The sequence below is a fragment of the Wallemia ichthyophaga genome (genome assembly GCF_000400465.1).
Source record: "Wallemia ichthyophaga EXF-994 unplaced genomic scaffold scaffold4, whole genome shotgun sequence".
Taxonomy (NCBI): domain Eukaryota; kingdom Fungi; phylum Basidiomycota; class Wallemiomycetes; order Wallemiales; family Wallemiaceae; genus Wallemia; species Wallemia ichthyophaga.
The window spans coordinates 203,471-223,214 of record NW_008806277.1 but is presented as its reverse complement, the minus strand read 5'-3'; the positions used below and the strand labels follow the sequence as shown (position 1 = coordinate 223,214).

Sequence of the window (19,744 nt, the reverse complement as noted above, 5' to 3'; positions counted from 1 at the left end):
AGAAAGCATGGTGTAGGAAATAATCATTGCATTAAAATGTGTCCCCACCACCCATCAATGTAATACTATATCTAGCTATAGGTACTAACGTAAGACCTTCAAAGCATCCAAAGCAGCAGCGTGCTACTAAAATATGTCCAGACCAAGTCATGCACAGAAAAGAGAGTTAACTTGAAAACATGTCAAGACTTTCCTAGAACCTTACAGACATGCACTTGTTAAAAAGTACTAAAAATTGTAGGCTAAGGTAAACTGAAAAGTGGGAAGAAGAGAATGGCTTTGGGCCTGATGTTTTATTCTCATAAACAGAGGATAATCGTGCAAGAAACCCGATACGAATAGAAATCTGAGACTTGTTTCGATTACATGGATTAGACTGTTGGGCGAAATTACGCAGAAAGTTCCAGACACGCCTAGTGATATCACTCGCAAAGAACGCTTAAACAAATCGGAACAAGAGAAAAAAAAGACGCCACTTGCGCGAACAAGCTACGCATGCATACAAGCTTATAGCTGACGAATCAGCAGATACATTAACCTTCGTTGAACAGCTCAGTTAACACAGTAACTTAAAAAGCACAGGCTTGACAGCGAAATTTGTACGTGAAACCCGGGTTTTGCTCTTCATAGGTAGTAGGAAAGGGACAAGGCATTAGATTACATTACGAAGATCAATAACTTAGAACTTTAAGTCCAATACGTAAATTATTTGGCGCAGCAATCTGCAGTTTTACACCCTAAGTAATCTCGACGAGGCATTGACTTCAAACATCGAAGCTTCTTATTGATACACAGACTACGTTTAGAATCCTTACAAGCATTTTCAAAGAGTTTAGGGAACTGCAATACAGTGCTACTGAACAGTAGTGCTATCACTAAACGTAATTTCGTACGTGAAGCAAGTTCGACTCTGGTGCAGCTCATCATTGGCTTTAATTGAATTGTACAAATTAATAAACATTCTGTAATGTTGCACTCATACAGATTATTTAATTTTGTACTCATACCGTAGACGTTAACTTTGTACGCATTTCGATCTCACTGTACGAAAAGTACGGGTACTATATCGTGCTGTGCTCCCTGGAATACAATGAGAATTATAATTATTATCGAATAAAAATTCATTTAAATGAAACTATCAATCGGTATCCACTTTATATTTTGTCAGGTCGAATACCTTCGATATATTTTACGGCGTACGAAAATGACATTTTGAAATTCATAACTTTTGTACACGTATCGTAATCATACCAAGAACTGGTACCAAACAACACGTACAAAGAAAAGATCGAAAAGTACGAACTTACTTCTACAACTTCGAACGCGATTGGGGTTCAGGGAGTGATAGCCCTACTAAAGAGTTACAGAAATCTCTCAGGTAAGGAACCCCCTAATGCATGATGGCATTAATGTTTCATGTCTGAAGAAAGAGTTAGTTAAGATTTTAGCAACAGGAAGAGTGTAACAAGAGGTCTTTGTGTGAACTAAAGTCACATTAAGCATTCATCAGTAGGAAAATTACACCGCTATGAATATCACAAAATGAGTACAAAAGGTTAGGTCACTATAAAAGGCAAATGAAAAGTGACCTGACTCGACATCTATGTGGCCCTTTCGTCTTGTATAAAGTCGAAAATCGCATTACACTGATAAAGAGTGTAATTATCAAACTTTTCAGTAATTTGGAATGTAATATTTCAGGATAGATAAGGCCCGAATGGGAAATAATCTGATTCAACATGAGTATTAACCAGGCCCTAACAAAACTCGCAGATCCTTATGAAATTGTATGTGATGAGATTAATTTGATATTTGTCTTGTTTTGAGTTGAGCGTGTTTATTTGGCTTGTGCATAGATAGATTAGCCAGATTGAAGGGCCAAATTGTAGAAAAGAGCCAAATAACAAGCCGTTAAGGTATCTGACACAGCTACTGCTGGATCTATTGATCCTTAGCTCGTCGCTAGTTTATAATCACCACCGAATTAATGATCGAAAGAGGAAGCTAAGTGTAACACAGGTTTAAAAGTAGTTTACTCTCAACAGAAGAGATCGGTTTGTATTTGAAAGACTATCACTGCGATTGAAACATACGGGGAATTGTCTTTTCTGGGCGAGATGCTTCCTCATCACAGTTATAAGAATTACTTAATGATAAACAGATGAACAAAATGTACTCTTGCCATATGTAACCACAAACGTATGCAAATATACACATTAGAGATCAAGTCGTTACGTAGAACCTTTGAGGGCGAGTCACGATTGAATTTCAGGTCCAATTATAGAGAATATCAAAAGAAACTGACTATAATATTTTAAAACTGACTTATTCATTGTTCAATTTGGGAGATGCACACTAGTAGACTTTAAGGGTGCAACATTGGAAAACGTTGGGGTTGCTCAACATAACATTTCTAATTTGGCTAACCGCTAGATAAAAAGCTAGACCAACCCAATAGCAATTACAAAGTGTAGCCCACCGAGTTTTAATTCAGAAAAGCTCATGATTAAATACAAATTCTGATAGTATCATACATCGTTTCAAAGTAAAAACGGTTGGAAGGCTAGCTTACGGTACAATTACAGCTGAAGATAAAATGATTACATCTAATAAAACTACAGATCGCAAATCACCTGAGACCAACAAAATACAGAAACATTAAGCAATAGTACTTGTAGCGTGATTAGTAAAACCGTAAACGTTCATGCTTCAGCCCACTACAGGTAATCACTAAAAAGGTGGCCTTCAACGAAATGAGACACGAAAGTAAGAAATATAAAGTTTTCAAAACCATTGTAAGTTTCCAAATAAAGTGAAGGTCGTATTCAAAGCTACATTATTAATGATCAAACGATCACTATACCGAGATGAGCAGGTGTGAAAACTCTCATTTTCTGAATGAGACATAATTACGAAATAAACTGCTATAACTTCCATCAAACAACTTCATGTTGGAAAGAAAAGCTACGCGAAAGCAGCATTATTTGCCAGACGTTCCCTATGGGATTTCAACAACGTTAGTGTTGAGCTAAGACTTCATTCGAAAGATAGTGTTAAGAACCATTCGTTGATGTGAATCTTTTGCACATAAACTGTACATTTTACGACCATTATCGCAAGCCATTTTGAATCTCCACGAATCATTGGACTCCGTTATTTTTTTCCATCGGCACGAATAGTGCTAATGTGATGTGAGGAAGACATTAGCAAAAAAATATATATTTCAATCACATTTACATCATCTGATAAATGTAAATGATTTGCACTGCTTTGGACCTAACTTCGTTATTAATTTCGTGCTTTTGCTAGAATTTAAATGTGAAATGGTGATCTGTACTTCATTTGTAACAGAAATCTGTTCTGACATCAAAATTTCACAATTCAATGCTAACAGTCAGATTGTTAGTGAGTGGGGATTTGGCGTTGATCTGCTTTAAATTGAGTTATTGATCGAAGGATGATTGAAAGAAATTCTCAATCAAATGCTTAAATAAGCCTGTGTTTTCAAAAATAGGGAACATTTTCGACAAAAACCTGTTTGCGTTTAAAATAACCTGGTCTTTCTTTTACAACAAAAGGAAGAGGAAACAACTTCCTGTGATAAATTCAGGCTATTAATGTCAATAAAGTTAAAAACAATTGATCACTCAAGCCCAAAAAATAAATGATTTTGTTTGTTTCTCTCAAAGGCTGAGGGCATCCAGTAACGATTATATGGTAAGTATATAGCTAGATCCTGCCTCCTTCTAATATGTGTGTTTGAAGATTATTGATTTGTAAGTCTATAAGTTGAAAAAAAAAAGGTGCATATCTCTTTTAAAAATTCTTGAAATGATGCAATTCTGAGTTAATCGATAAACTCAACTTTGAATTTTTAATTCATTATCTCGACATTGTAAGTGTTACTTCAACCATGCCTCAATCCAAATGTCGTTAATCAAGGGGAGATGAAAGTTGTTACTAGAATTTAAATCGCGTACTTTAGGAGTAGCTGTTAAACTTAATTGTCTTATATTACTTGACATTTCAACTTTTAACTTTTTCTATTCTGAATATCTTATATAGATATAGAAAGGTAATGTGAAAAAAGTCTTGTGCCGTTATGACAATGACATATAACGAGCCGAAAATTATCTATCTCGCGTCTGATTTAGTTTCGAAATGACATTATGCAAAGAATCTAAAGATAACTGGATCTCTATGATGACTTGCGATAATGGTCCTAAAATGTACAGTTTATGTGCAAAAGATTCACATCAACGAATGGTTCTTAACACTATCTTTCGAATGAAGTCTTAGCTCAACACTAACGTTCTTAAAATCCCATAGGGAACGTCTGGCAAATAATGCTGCTTTCGCGTAGCTTTTCTTTCCAACATGAAGTTGTTTGATGGAAGTTATAGCAGTTTATTTCGTAATTATGTCTCATTCAGAAAATGAGAGTTTTCACACCTGCTCATCTCGGTATAGTGATCGTTTGATCATTAATAATGTAGCTTTGAATACGACCTTCACTTTATTTGGAAACTTACAATGGTTTTGAAAACTTTATATTTCTTACTTTCGTGTCTCATTTCGTTGAAGGCCACCTTTTTAGTGATTACCTGTAGTGGGCTGAAGCATGAACGTTTACGGTTTTACTAATCACGCTACAAGTACTATTGCTTAATGTTTCTGTATTTTGTTGGTCTCAGGTGATTTGCGATCTGTAGTTTTATTAGATGTAATCATTTTATCTTCAGCTGTAATTGTACCGTAAGCTAGCCTTCCAACCGTTTTTACTTTGAAACGATGTATGATACTATCAGAATTTGTATTTAATCATGAGCTTTTCTGAATTAAAACTCGGTGGGCTACACTTTGTAATTGCTATTGGGTTGGTCTAGCTTTTTATCTAGCGGTTAGCCAAATTAGAAATGTTATGTTGAGCAACCCCAACGTTTTCCAATGTTGCACCCTTAAAGTCTACTAGTGTGCATCTCCCAAATTGAACAATGAATAAGTCAGTTTTAAAATATTATAGTCAGTTTCTTTTGATATTCTCTATAATTGGACCTGAAATTCAATCGTGACTCGCCCTCAAAGGTTCTACGTAACGACTTGATCTCTAATGTGTATATTTGCATACGTTTGTGGTTACATATGGCAAGAGTACATTTTGTTCATCTGTTTATCATTAAGTAATTCTTATAACTGTGATGAGGAAGCATCTCGCCCAGAAAAGACAATTCCCCGTATGTTTCAATCGCAGTGATAGTCTTTCAAATACAAACCGATCTCTTCTGTTGAGAGTAAACTACTTTTAAACCTGTGTTACACTTAGCTTCCTCTTTCGATCATTAATTCGGTGGTGATTATAAACTAGCGACGAGCTAAGGATCAATAGATCCAGCAGTAGCTGTGTCAGATACCTTAACGGCTTGTTATTTGGCTCTTTTCTACAATTTGGCCCTTCAATCTGGCTAATCTATCTATGCACAAGCCAAATAAACACGCTCAACTCAAAACAAGACAAATATCAAATTAATCTCATCACATACAATTTCATAAGGATCTGCGAGTTTTGTTAGGGCCTGGTTAATACTCATGTTGAATCAGATTATTTCCCATTCGGGCCTTATCTATCCTGAAATATTACATTCCAAATTACTGAAAAGTTTGATAATTACACTCTTAATCAGTGTAATGCGATTTTCGACTTTATACAAGACGAAAGGGCCACATAGATGTCGAGTCAGGTCACTTTTCATTTGCCTTTTATAGTGACCTAACCTTTTGTACTCATTTTGTGATATTCATAGCGGTGCTATTACGATTCTGGCTAGTGTATGACGACTTTCTATTTCCTAGAAATCAACAGGCTTGACTTACTTTTGGTTTCGGCCGTTTACATTTTAACTCTACCTAATTATACTATCTTATTTTATATCTATCGTACTTCTGATTTGTAAATGATGTTTCCCTTGTTTTAGATTGCAAAGTACACAAACGAACCTTAGCATTGGCGTTATTTAATATCATACTTACGTATTTCACGCATTATCGAAAGTTTTCATTTATTCACTGATTTATGTATGGTGATCCGAGACTTTTGATCAAAAACAATTTCAGTGTTTGCTCTTCCGCCTGCATTTCAGATTTCATTTGCATCGTTTAGAGATTATCCAGCATGTGTATAGCCATATGACTTCTTAAGTTATACCGTTCACTACTAAATCCTTTAATTTCGATTTTGATTGCCCATAGTACACTCTAACAATTCTTCTCCATTGAACACTGAAGATTTTAGCTAGTCTTGTAAGTGTCAGGCTGATGGATTAAGAGAATGTTTAGTATAGCGAATATGTAAATAAATCAAATTAAATTGTAAATGAAAGTTGCAGTTTCTATTTAGCAGTTTAGTCTGGTGGAAGGGCGATATGGAGATAGAGCGCGTATGGCGTCCCAACAGCCTCAGAGCAAGTAGGATGTCGTCCACCGTGCTTTTACATCGTTAATGCGCTTAGTTTTAAGCATGTTATCCTTGCTTACTTTTTGTAATATAAATCTCAATGCTGTATGATTGTGCTGAACCCATACTGTTTTCCCTCTCGGTCATTTCCAGTACAAATTAACTGAATGCATGCATTTTGAAATGTAAATTCATTCCGTCCTTGATTTCAAAAGTACAGTATATACAGTAGGTTCTCACTTCCAGTCACTCTTCGGAGTTTTCGGATGACATCACGAGCACTCATTGAGGCTGCTTTGATCTATCATCAACGTTTGAAGAATATCATACCATCTAATAGTATTTACTCACCCATAGATTGCTAACCGATCTCGTTTAGGCCGCCTCTAATCAAAATTCCATATAATCACTTTGTCATCCGTCACTCAGTTTATTTACTTCTTTTCTCTTACAAAGACGTATAATATGCTGCTTAAACATCAGCCTGAAATGGTTTTAATTATACAATTTATTAAAACTTCTCCTTGTGGACCTAAACTAGCTCACTAATCGAGTTCGATGTTTGCTTAGAGTACTGCCAATCAGATCCATCGCAGTGTGACTTCGATTATTTGAGCTGTCCAAATTTTTAGTGAATTTTAGCATTCTACAATTTAATTTATCCACGTCGCTATCCATGCCGATCTTATTCACGCTGAAAAGTCTTCGAATCTTCACGCCGAGAATCTTATGTTACAGATACGTACATGACAACCCCCAATAAGTTTCATGTATGGATGAATATGGTGTTGTCTTGTAATTAACAGCTAGGAAAGTTTGAAAATGTAAGCCATCGTATAATAAGCTGAGGTGACCTCCACTTTATGTTGCATCCCTACAGTCGTTTGACAACTAAACAAAATTAAGTAGCCATTCAAATTACGTATTCATTTTTTTGGTACTTGTGACCAAGCGGAGGCAATGAAAAAGAGCCATTGTGGTTGTACACACGAGTACACAAAACAAGTTATATTCAACAGGGATCAACAGGGAGAAAATTCAGCAAGAAACTGGACTAATGACGATTATCGTACTCTTGTTTGAACAATCAACACGCCAGCGATAGCGCGATCGCGACGTTGCTCATTTAATTTGTACAACCCAATAATCAAATACAATTAACCACTTAATATCACAATTAATACCATCATGGGAAATAAGGTCGAAATAGCCATTTATGATTGGAGCAACGAGGCAATAAGGTACTTGAGCAGTAACGGGAGAAGTCACACAACCGTTGTGGTATTCAATAGAGAGTTTGAGTTTAGTTATGAAGGCATCAGGTCCTTGGCACCACCGGGCAGCTCTTACAAAGGGACGCCATCTAGAGTCATCAATACTGGGATTACAGAAATAGACGAGGACACATATAAGGACTTTTTAGATGGTCTTTGTAGTGAGTTCAACGCAGGAAGCTACAACGTGGCGTACAGGAATGGAAATACGTTCACAGACAAAGCAATCGACTTTCTTTGTGGAGCTAAGTTTCCAGAATTCATCAATGCAGGAAGTGTGGGGTCTTTCGGGGGAATTGGGGGTACAGGAATGGTAGGGACGCAGGCTGCACTTGGTGGAGGAGTGGGAAATGATCATGCCAGAAATAACATTCGAATGAATCTACCCATGATACCCAATTCGCAATATCAATCAGCAGATGTTTTACCACAATGGCCGACGCTGAATGTAATCTCAAAGGAGATGATGCAGAATATAATCATGAGTAATTACAAAGCCATTCTGATGACGGTGAGTTGCGTGGTATAGAGTATTATGAAATTGAAAGGGAATAAAGGTATCACCATTGACGACATATTCATCGAATAGCGTTGAATTATCACAAGCATTCTACCATTTAGCTGCTCAAAGAGGAATTCCTGGAATGAACAACGGGTTCATGAGGTTGGATGTGATGATGAATAAGGAAATTGGAGGTATATTAGGTGTTAATGAGTATCAACCGACCATGTTCATCGTATTCAAGGGTGGGATGAGAGTTAATGTTTGGCAGGACAATGATGTGAATAGAACGATGAATGCATTAACGGAGTTCTTAAACAGCATTTGACAACAAAATACTGGACAAATCATCTCTCAATACTTGATTACTCGAAGTAGATAGAGAAATGATGTCAGATAAGAAGGAGGAATGTAGCTTTGAATCAAGATTAATTAAAGATAAACTTTCAAAATTAGATAAAGAGGCTAGAGTTATTGAAGGGCAATCTAGTTCTTCGAAATTATTCAAGTCTATTAAAAGGTTATTGTTGAAAACACCAATATTTGTTGAAGTGACTATATCGAGTAGTTCGATGCCGTTTAAAGATAAAGAAAGTGATAATGCGTTTATGGCGGTTGATAGTAAGCTACCATCAAAGTTCAATATGTCTATATTGATTTGTATTGATGACTTTGAGTGGAATCTGATGACGGAGAGGAATGTGGACTTCAATTGCTGGATAAGGTTTTCAATTTTTGATTTAGAGAGGTTCGAGTTGACGTTGTTGACGGATATATTGATATCTTGCTTATTGAAGTTGTGATAACCGCTTATGTTAACTTTCAACTTAGTCAGGCCTTGATTGAAGTAAACGTTGTTATCATCCAACTTATAATTTAAAGACCTAAACTCGAGTGGCTTCCTACCATCAAATCTAAAATTATCGCCGTTTAAAATTTCCAGTCTACTCATACGATGATATTACCAAGAGCGTGCAGATGAGCGTTATCAACAAAGAGACAAAAGTCAAGTATGTGCATGTATCTACGCAGTTCAACTTACAAATCAACGCAGGGTTTCATCAAACATCGATAAGTTCTCAAACAAGTCTAATCTGATCGATGGATCGAGTGACACTTGCTGGTCAAGCGCACAGGGCAGTCCACAGTCTGTCCAGCTAAAATTTGGTCAAAACTATATAATAGATAAGTTGATATTGACATTTCAAGGTGGATTCTCAGGAAAGAGCTGCCAGATTGTGTATTATCACAACAGCAACCAGCTTGGTCAGGATGGCTTTTATCCTGAGGATAACAACAAAATGCAGTCTTTCAGTATAAATCACAATAAGACGATATCCAACAATATTAAATTGCTTTTCAACAGTTCGACGGATTTTTACGGTAGAGTGACCATATATGATTTGGATATACAAGGATTTGTAGCCACTGAATAAACACTCTCACACTTACATTACTTTATATCATCCAATCTTCTCCACTCTCCCCGCACTCCAATTATCCTCGATGACGTCGCTTTGGCTAAGTGCAATCCACACATTCTTCATCATCCTCCTTAACCCTTTACTGTCATCTTCAATTTTTCAAATATGGCTCAACCACAAACACCAAATGGCAGCGTAGACATTCCTAACGCCTCTGTTCCTTCTTCTGTGCAGCTCAGATTGAAGAACATGCCTCCAAGATCCCGCTCCTACATGGCCGAACCTAACAAGATCGACGCAAAGTACGTTAACCCTGAATCTCCTCCATTCCCTGCCTTCCGAGGCTATCACACGTTCTCCTTCGCAAACGATGTCATGGGCCGTCGTTTGCCTACCATCCTCGGCAAAGCCATCGAAGACACAATCATCACTTTAAATGGACTTTCAAAGGAAGATGAGATTCTTGACTTACTTTCCTGTATTGAAAGGTACGATCTCTCCTTTCGTTTGTTCCTTTCTAATCATCCTGTCTCAGAATGGATACACTCATGGACGATCTCAAATCAAACAAGAAGCTCACACCTATCCCTGACGATGGCTCTGGTGATATCGCTATCTGGAACAAGGAAATCGCGAAGTACTTCCAAGGAAAGGACTTTATGAGCGCTCCATGGATCTTTGCTGAAGCTTACAAGTACCGTCGTCTTCACTCTTGTTTCTCCTTCTCCAAGTACTTCCAGGACTACGACGTATTCTTCAGACAAAAGTGTGACACTTTCGCCCGCTCATCTCACGCCGTCTTTGAATTAGCTACGCGTTTTGCTGAGCCCTTCCACATTCCAAATGACGATGCCAAAAAACTCATTTTCATGGAATTGTTCCAAGTTTGTTTATGGGGAAACTCTACCGATCTTTCCCTCCTGATCGACATGACTGAGGAAGATATTAAAAACTTGCAATCAACTGGCGGAGATCAACTCGCTGCCACGCAGAAAAACATCCTCGGTAACGACATAGAAAGAGTCTGGAATCAGTTGAAGAACAACAAAAACGGTAGAATCGACTTTGTCCTCGACAATGCCGGTTTCGAGTTGTTTACTGATTTGGTATTGGCTGACTTCCTTATCCAAGCTGGCTTAGCTGATCAAGTCAAATTTCATGGAAAGAGATTTGCTTGGTTCGTTTCTGACGTAACTAAGAAGGACTGGGAATGGTTAATTAACTCTGCATGCTATGGTAGATTGTTCAAGGGTACTGCAGAGGAACTGAACTCATTACGTGCTTTGGGTAATCGTTGGAAGAGATACGAACAGCAAGGAAAGATTATATACGAGCAACACCCATTCTGGATCTCTGGTTACACTTTCTATCACTTGCTTGAGGTCAGCCCTGATCTGTTCTTGGATCTTCACCAATCCAAGTTGGTCTTCTTCAAGGGTGATCTCAACCACCGCAAATTGACCTACGACTGTCGCGCTCCACCAACAACACCATTCAGTGAGGCCATCGGTACTTTAGCATCGGCACCTGGAGCACCACCTGTCTGCTCCATGAGGACTATCAAGTCGGATGTCGTCGTCGGTTTACCACCAGGTGTTGCGGAGAAGTTGGACAAGGAAGAGAAGGATTGGAGATTATCCGGTCGTTACTCTGTCATTCTGATGTCTGACGGAAGACCAAATGAAGATGTAGACTATGAATACACTCCTTAAGTTACGAACTCGAACGCTTTATTGTATTGACCTATTTTTGAATAATATTAAGATTACTGATGAAAAGTCTACCCTGCTTTGCTTGGAATGTGCAGCTGGCTTTACAAACATGGTGATTAGTGCATTGCTGCATTGTTAGTAATAATTGTAACAATTTTCGAGCATTGTGATTATCGGCTATCTTGGAGCTGTAATGATTGTCTGCGAAGCTGTAAAGTGCATTATGTAAACTGACATAGTATAGATCATTTCACACTATCACCAAATGAATAAAGAGAGATAAACACCGAAATATATCCTCAAATCTTTACATCTTTTGCCGAATCTAAGGCACTGCCGAAGTTGGAAATTCAGAAATGCAAGCAATGCAGTTCGAGAACGAAACTGGACTTCTTAATTAGCCACAAAGCTCTGACCTAGAACGATTTTCAACAAGTATTTTGTGCGAAAGTTGGAAGATGTCGGAATCGCTTATAATAGTATAGTGCTATTACCTTTACATTTGAGATAAAAACGAGAAATGGATTTCAAGATGGATGCTCTTCGTAGCCAAACCAGACAAGAACATTTTGCCTTTAGAGGTTGCGCATCTTCGCATCTGGCATCTGGCATCTAGCATCTGGTTAAGAAAGAGAACGTCCAGCCCAAAGAGTACTAGACATCATTTGAAGTTTAACTCGATATACTTGGGCGCAGATTATAAGATCGCGCTGCTCGACGTCGAATAGAAGACCAAACGACAGCGTAGACCTCGTTTAGAGTGCGTGATGGACGAGGCCAGGATATATACACACGCAGATTAGCAAGAAATAGCATTCGAATATATTTAAAATAAAAAAATTCACTCGTGAAGGTTTTTGTGCTTGGTCTAAACCTCTTGCGATACAGCACTCTTGAAAAAAGTTAGAATTAGAATTTAATGTGCTTTAACGTATTAACAACGATTCTCCAGTGTCAGGTGATCTCCAATGGCTCTTGTTGCGTAAATCTTCCTCTTTCATTCGCCCAAGTGCACCAGGTTCCCACAAGTTGTCTTCTGAGCCTGGTAACTTGCTCGCAAACCACTCTTACAAGTACTCTTCAACCATCAATGGTCAAAAGGCTCTTGGTGTCAACCCACACGACAAGGGTGCTGTAATCGTTGCTCGTAAGACCAAGGCCCCAGTCAACCAATGGAACAAGGGCTTCGCTAAGACCCAAGTCACTGGAGGAAAGCGTCGTGCTTACAAGTCAACTGCCAATGTTGTTGCTACTACTCGCCCAGATCTTGTCAAGGTGAGTGATAAACCTCAATCCAATCGAGAGTATAAACTGCGATCGCAACACGCTAGAACCCCCTCGAAATACTTTTTGAAAGGTCAGGCGTATTTGTGTTGCTATATTAAAATATTCGCATCACTTTACCAGATTGGTGTTGTCTTCAAGACTTCATCGTACCTCTCTGGCCATTCAAGCGAATGACATTGATAAAACTAAACCTCAGTTTATACTCTCGATTGAGACTCCTATATTGCGTATTAACTTGCAATTTCAGCCAGCTGTTGCTAAGGTTTCAGCCATTTACGCTTCTAAAGGCCAAAAGAAGGATGCTCCAGCCAAGAAGGTCCGTGGCAAGAAGGCACAAGCCCCATTGCCAGCTCCAAAGGCCGAGTAAACTATTTTATGTACATGATTTACATATGCAGATTCACCTAAACATTTATGACGACGACGCTGTGAACATATTTGCTTTTGAGAGACTCTATGACACAGGCATACAACAATTTATGTAGAATGAGACCTTCTTCTGCCTTGGCTAAGTTTTGCCATTGCAACAAACGATCAACCTTTCAATTTGTTGAGAGAGCAAATCTGCGATTATGAAGCAAGATCCAGTACCGATGCTAGTCAGTCGGTTTAACAACGCATCAGTGAATACAGCAGACTGATTTAGACGACGTGCTAATCTAAGACTGTGCTATAAATACTTGTCTCGAATGGTAACGTAACCTTGCTTCGATTTGGGATGGCAGACGAATCGCCCTCATTTTCGTGCTTAAAGGGGAATGCGGCTTTAGAGTCACTTGAAAGATCCAGCACTATTTTAGTCTATACAAGTCTGCCATGCATGTGCAATATCTCCATTATAAGCACGAAAGTCTGTATTCATGGTAATTTACTCATCTGCTGGAGGTTCGTGTGCGATGAGAACAGTGCCCCAGACAACAGCTTGACGGCGAATATACTTGCCACAGAATACTGAGCAGCTTTTATCCTTCGGAAGCAATAATGATCACCAACTCTGAGGCTCGACAATCGACTCAACATAGTTGACTCAGATCGAAGCAAGCTATATCGACCTGCAGGCTGCTTAAGCGATTGCCACCTTAGTTACTCAATTTGTTTTAGAGGCGGCCTATCATTCTTTTCTAGGGACGTGCACAGAAAATTTTAATAACAGGCTAGAAGAGATGCAAGCTGCATCGCAATAGAAAGGAAGAGACTGCACGAATGTGGCAACGTCTTTTACATTGCGTACCTAAGTGAAGGTCTACCCCACGCACTGGCCTTTTCAGGAATTACTAACGAACGAAGACATTCCTTGCGACAGGACTACCACCGATACAAAAGTTTGGCGTTTAAAATGTTTGAATCAATTTTCGCTTTATCTGCAATCGCATCAACAACTCTCGCTAGACTTGTGGGTGTATTGTTTACTGAAACGCATCGACGCTTACTTGAAGCAGTCTATCACCCAACCAATCTCTGGTGATACGATTGAAGGAGGTGAAGAATATACAGTGGAATGGGTAGAAAGAGGAGAGGATGTGACCTTGAGCGACATTGGCCAATCACATGTCTACCTCTACGCAGGGAATGACTCTGTGAGCTAGGTACAGTGAAGAATGAGAGCTTGTTGACACATGAATAGGACTCTATGGTTCCATTGACCCAACTTGGTACCGTCGACGCTACTGAGAAAGAATTCAACACTACGATCGATCCAGAAATCGGTCAAAACGGAACATACTAGTGGGTAAATATCCTATTTGGAGCAAAATACCTCTAACCAAAAAATAGCACGATCCGTGTCGTTTCAGACAATCTCCAATCTCAAAAGCCAGAAATGGCGCAATACGACTACCCTTACATTGCGTACTCTGATATTTTCGAAGTAAGTTGATGAGCGTTAGGGTTTTATTGTGTAACTAACAGCTTGAATAGCTCACTGGTATGACCGGAACATTCAATGAAACACTCCTCAACGCAACTGGTGCTGAAAAGGCTAACAACGACGGTGATAGCGATTCGGACAACGAAGATGATAGCGATTCGGACAACAACGGTGAGTCAGGCGGTGACAAAAACAACAACAACAACAACAGCAACGGTGACAATGGTGACAACGGTGATGAAGATGATGACTCATCTGCATCAAAGAGCAAGGCTTTCGCTGCTATGGGTGCAACCATCCTCGGTGCAGCAGTCTACTTGCTCTAAACGTGAGCGTTGAGAATAGCGGAATGTAGAAGGACACTGTAAATATCTTTTTATCCTTTTAAGCGGTTTTAATTGTAACCATTTATATACAAGTAATACATTTTGAAATATCATCATATCTTGTTCGGAGAGAAGCTAAAGTGACATTGCCGGTGAGTAGGACGAGCAGGCAGCTCATCGTGTAAGTTGTATATCGATGACCGTTGTTGCCATTGTTTCAGCCATTTACGCTTCTAAAGGCCAAAAGAAGGATGCTCCAGCCAAGAAGGTCCGTGGCAAGAAGGCACAAGCCCCATTGCCAGCTCCAAAGGCCGAGTAAACTATTTTATGTACATGATATACATATTCAGATTAGCTTAAACATTCATGACGATGACGCTGTGAACATATTTGTTTTTGAGAGACTGACACAGGCATCCCATCTAAATAGACCAAGAAGTCGTTCTGATCAGGCTTAGGTCTGTCATTACATGCTTTAGAGTATGTGCTTACATAAGACTGTGCTATAAACACTTGTCTCGAAGCGTGACTTTCTTTTGTTTCGAGACGGCAGATAGATCGTCCTCATTTTCGCGCTTGAAGGAGTTTTGCGGCTTTCAGAGTCACCTGAAAAGATCTAGCTCTATTTCAGCGTGTATAAGCTTGCCATGCATGTGTTACCACAAGCACGAATGTCGGTATCCATGCGTAACAGATGCGCAACGTATTTATCTGCTGGAGGCGCCTTTGCGATGACGGTAGCCCACAATAGAACTGCTCGACACTTACTTTCACTCGCCACAGATATCCGTCTCTAAGGAGCTTATACCCCTTGGAAGTCTTACTATTCAATGGTTCCGCCAATCCATTCTGCATAATTGACTTAGATGAAGCCTTGCAAAATTCGCTTGCAACCGTCGTGATTGTCAAGTACCCTCAACATGTCTCAGGCTTATCATGCTTTGGCAGGGCCGCGCGCAAAATATCTTGATGGCAAGCCAGAAAAGAAGCAAATTGTATTACAAAAGATAAAAGAGACTGTATAATGCGATAGCTTTTTTGTCCTGCGTACCTAACTGCACGGGCTTACACTTGGCACGGACCTACCACAATTTAAGCAACGAAGACGCTCTTTTCAACAAGATTACCACGGTTACAGAACTTTTGCGTTTAAAATGTTGAAATCAATTTTCGCTTTATCTGCAATCGCATCAAAAACTCTCGCTAACCTTGTGGGTTGAATGTATACTCGAACGCATTGAGGCCGACTTGAAGCAGGCTATCACTCAACCACTTTCTGGAGATAAGGTTGAGGCAGGCAATGAATACACGGTGAAATGGACTCAAAAAGGAGATAATGTTACTTTGAGCGATATTGGTCAATCACATATTTACCTCTTCGCAGGAAATGAGTCTGTGAGTTGGTTTAAGTCAGAAATGGGAGCGTTCTGACGAATTTATAGTTGGCTATGGTACCATTGAGCCAACTTGGTACCGTCGACGCGACTGAAAAAGAATTCACCACAACGATCGATCCAGACGTCGGTCAAGATGGAATATTCTAGTGAGTATAAAGCTTATTTAGAAGACACTATCTCTAAGAAGCAAACAGCTCTCTTCGCATTGTTTCAGACAGTCTCCCAGCTCAGACCGAAGAAGCGTCAAATTATGGTTACCCTTACATCGCATACACAGGAATATTTGGAGTGAGTGATAATTATTGAATCTTTATTGCGTAGTTGACAGCTCGAATAGCTCACTGGTATGACCGGAACATTCAATGAGACGCTTCTCAACGCAACTAATACTGGAAAGGCTGACTATGACGATAACAGCGAATCTTACAACAACACCGATAACAACATCAGCAACAGCGAGAAGAACATCATTGACGAGAATGGTGACAGCAGCACCAACAAAAGCACCAGTAACGACAATGGCAGCGGTGATAAAGATGATGACTCATCTGCATCAAAGAGCAAGGCTTTTGCTGCTATGGGTGCAATCATCCTCGGTGCAGCAGTCTACTTGCTCTAAACGTGAGCGCTGAGCCCAGCGGAATGGAATAAGGACACTGTAAATATCTTTCAATTATTTTGAAACGTTTTAATTGCCGCCATTTAAATGTATTCTTTTAAATTTACTATCATGTCTTCTCCAGAGAGAAGCCCAAGTGAGAGTGTCGGAGAGGAGGAAACGAGCAGGCAATTAAATGAGTTAGTTATATTTCGACAAACAGTCATTGTATTCTAATGCAAGTAGATACAAACCACCAAAAGGCTTCAAATTGAAAGGAGTCGATCAATCTAGCAGCGTTGATTGGTTAAAGCTGGCTAAAGATGATGATTATGAAATCGTATGCTTAAGAGTACCAGAGAATGTGCGTTTTATCGCTATTCCGTGTTAAGACTCACGCAGGAATAGATAAAGACAAAGCATTTGAAAGGAATGAAACTGGATTTCGATAGTAAAGACAATAAATTAGGTACAATCGATGTCAAAGGCAGTGAGATGAGTATACACTCACAGTTAACTTCAAACTCAAAAGAATCAAGGAACAAATTTGAATCTGCATCGATAAATGATGAAATGGATCAATTCAAGTTGTTGCTACCAAATAAACAAGGTCAACTGGTTACTGGTGAGTGTCTTGTCTGCTCATAGTGTCTGTTATAATGACATGAATTAGTGGATAAGCCAATCCACCATAGATTACAATTGTCTGACAACATACCAATGCTTAAAGCGCCCAAATTTGAGAAACACACATCTTCAGATGGTGCAATTAAGCGTGAACAGCCAACCGATAAGCTCAAGTGGAGATTCAGACCACCAGGTTTTGATACCGGTGGAATAGATGGCACAGTAAACGAGCAAGCATCACCAAATAAGGATAAGAAGGAAAAGAAGGACAAGTCAGACAAGAAAAACACGAAAGACAGAAAGCGTAAGTCAATCGATGAATCGCCGGTTAAGGAAGACAAGAAAAAAAAGAAGCTTAAAAAATAAGAAGAAAGTAATAATTAGCAGAGGAATTGTTATAACTTAATTTATAAATTTAATTTCTAAGTATTCTACTTTGGTCTGTGTCATCCGCTTGATCACAACGACCACTATCTTAAGCAATGAGGCCTGATACAATCAAGATATTAACTGGTGAGATTAATCTGGTAGAGGAAAATAGAGCGTGAGAAATCTAAGAAGATGAATTTACAGGCAACAGTCACCCAGAATTGGCTAAAGAAGTCTCTGAGAGGTGGGCTATGAGCTAATAGCAATCAGCGTAAAATCTGATAGCCGCAGACTTGGATTGAATTTATCGCCTTGCGTTGTAAATAAATTCTCAAATCAAGAGATTAACGTGAGAATCGGTGAGAGTGTTAGAGAGGAAGACGTTTTCATCATACAATCTGGATGTGGGGATATAAACGATAGCTTAATGGAGTTGCTTATATTGGCAAATGGTAGGTTGACATTGAGGCCATCAGCTAGCCCTGATCTCCCATCTCAGCCTGTAAAACTGCCTCCGCTAGACGTATTACGGCAGTTATCCCAAATTATCCATACGCTAGACAAGACAGAAAGGATAAATCAAGAGCACCAATAGTGAGTGAATTGTTACGGCATTCACATTTCTAACAAATCAGACTGCTAAATTGGTCGCTAACATGCTCACCACTGCTGGATGTGATCACGTCATCACTTTGGATCTCCACGCATCACAAATTCAAGTGGGTAAAGACTTCTATCATTCAATTGGCTAATATTGCTCAGGGATTCTTTGATATCCCAGTTGACAACTTGTTAGTGATAATAGCTGTGATGTGGGGTTCAAGTTGATACACGTACAGGTACACTGAACCAATTATGATCAACTACATCAAGACATCCGTTCCAGATTGGGAGAATGCAGTGGTGTTTTCACCTGATGCAGGTGGTGCTAAGAGGTGTGTTTGGTGTTTTGGGATTGGAATCTCAATATCAATTTAAATACAGAGCCACAGCGTTAGCAGACAGATTGAATGTCAACTTTGGATTGATTCATAGATCAAGAGTCCGTAATGGCGATGACAAAGAGGAGGACCATATGGACGTAGTCGTTGGAAACGTACAAGGCAAGGTGGCTCTGTTGGTTGATGATATGGTAGTCTCAGCCCAAACGATGAAGTTGGCTTCAACTGAGTTAGCCAAGAAGGGTGCTACTGCGGTGTACGCTATAGTATCACATGGTGAGAAGAACGTTATGCGTAGCTAATGCCAAGCTGAGGAAATGATATTTATAGGATTAATGTCAGAATCAGCGATGGAAATAATTCCAAGTCTACCAATAAAAAAGATCGCAGTGACAAACACAATTCCCCAAGTGGAGAATAAAGAGAAATTGGGTGAAAAACTTGACGTGATGGATGTTAGCGCGACGATTGGAGAGGCAATCAGGAGACAACATAATGGAGAGTCTATTAGCTTACTATTCGGAGATGATAAGCTTTAAATTCTATTTTTAATTGTAGATGACGTTTAAATGGAGTTGTTGGAATTTGAATTAGTTCGGGCGGCCTTGGCTTATAGTGCTACGTTGATCAGCTTTTATAAATAAGAGTAAGTTTCAAAGGGGCTTATACGGCTTATTTTCTAATTAAGGCTATAGAATGCCTTTTACTTGCTCGTAAGTTTTCAATAGCGTTGGTTAGAGTACACAGCCTAATGAATTTTAAAGAGTGAGTGGGGGAGTATTCTTACGCTGACGATCGCTGACCTATACGCAGGATATCATTAAGTGAGTTATGAGCCACTATGACTACCAAATTTCACACATTATAGAATTATTTTCGCAATCTTTATACCACCAATTGGTGTGTTCTTAGAACGTGGATGTGCCGCAGATTTCTGGATCAACATCTTATTGACCATTTTGGGATACA

At 39.2% G+C, this 19,744-nt stretch overlaps 6 protein-coding genes across 6 annotated transcripts; all 6 read left to right on the top strand.

Annotated features, from left to right (window-relative positions):
* Positions 1 to 7,639: 7,639 nt before the first annotated feature.
* J056_003365 (Desumoylating isopeptidase 1) lies at positions 7,640 to 8,555 on the top strand (the record flags this gene model as incomplete). The annotated part of the gene is made up of 2 exons (XM_009268588.1): positions 7,640 to 8,236; positions 8,283 to 8,555. 2 exons carry the CDS (start codon positions 7,640 to 7,642, stop codon positions 8,553 to 8,555), a joined length of 870 nt encoding a protein of 289 aa, XP_009266863.1.
* Positions 8,556 to 9,816: 1,261 nt separating this feature from the next.
* On the top strand, positions 9,817 to 11,363 carry J056_003364 (UPF0364 protein C.04c; the record flags this gene model as incomplete). Its single annotated transcript, XM_009268587.1, has 2 exons — positions 9,817 to 10,139; positions 10,187 to 11,363. 2 exons carry the CDS (start codon positions 9,817 to 9,819, stop codon positions 11,361 to 11,363), a joined length of 1,500 nt encoding a protein of 499 aa, XP_009266862.1.
* A 109-nt stretch (positions 11,364 to 11,472) lies between these two features.
* J056_003363 (60S ribosomal protein L28) lies at positions 11,473 to 13,017 on the top strand (the record flags this gene model as incomplete). Its single annotated transcript, XM_009268586.1, has 3 exons — positions 11,473 to 11,497; positions 12,316 to 12,638; positions 12,898 to 13,017. 3 exons carry the CDS (start codon positions 11,473 to 11,475, stop codon positions 13,015 to 13,017), a joined length of 468 nt encoding a protein of 155 aa, XP_009266861.1.
* Positions 13,018 to 13,986: 969 nt separating this feature from the next.
* J056_003362 (uncharacterized protein) lies at positions 13,987 to 14,843 on the top strand (the record flags this gene model as incomplete). Its single annotated transcript, XM_009268585.1, has 5 exons — positions 13,987 to 14,043; positions 14,090 to 14,227; positions 14,275 to 14,375; positions 14,424 to 14,517; positions 14,568 to 14,843. The coding sequence occupies 5 exons, from the start codon at positions 13,987 to 13,989 to the stop codon at positions 14,841 to 14,843; spliced, it is 666 nt and encodes a 221-aa protein (XP_009266860.1).
* A 196-nt stretch (positions 14,844 to 15,039) lies between these two features.
* J056_003361 (uncharacterized protein) lies at positions 15,040 to 16,859 on the top strand (the record flags this gene model as incomplete). Its single annotated transcript, XM_009268584.1, has 6 exons — positions 15,040 to 15,111; positions 15,941 to 16,054; positions 16,101 to 16,238; positions 16,286 to 16,386; positions 16,435 to 16,528; positions 16,578 to 16,859. 6 exons carry the CDS (start codon positions 15,040 to 15,042, stop codon positions 16,857 to 16,859), a joined length of 801 nt encoding a protein of 266 aa, XP_009266859.1.
* A 111-nt stretch (positions 16,860 to 16,970) lies between these two features.
* J056_003360 (Ribose-phosphate pyrophosphokinase 2) lies at positions 16,971 to 19,077 on the top strand (the record flags this gene model as incomplete). Its single annotated transcript, XM_009268583.1, has 11 exons — positions 16,971 to 17,038; positions 17,085 to 17,202; positions 17,247 to 17,463; positions 17,512 to 17,769; positions 18,039 to 18,078; positions 18,126 to 18,286; positions 18,334 to 18,428; positions 18,470 to 18,553; positions 18,597 to 18,625; positions 18,674 to 18,769; positions 18,819 to 19,077. 11 exons carry the CDS (start codon positions 16,971 to 16,973, stop codon positions 19,075 to 19,077), a joined length of 1,425 nt encoding a protein of 474 aa, XP_009266858.1.
* Between the last annotated feature and the right edge of the window lie 667 nt (positions 19,078 to 19,744).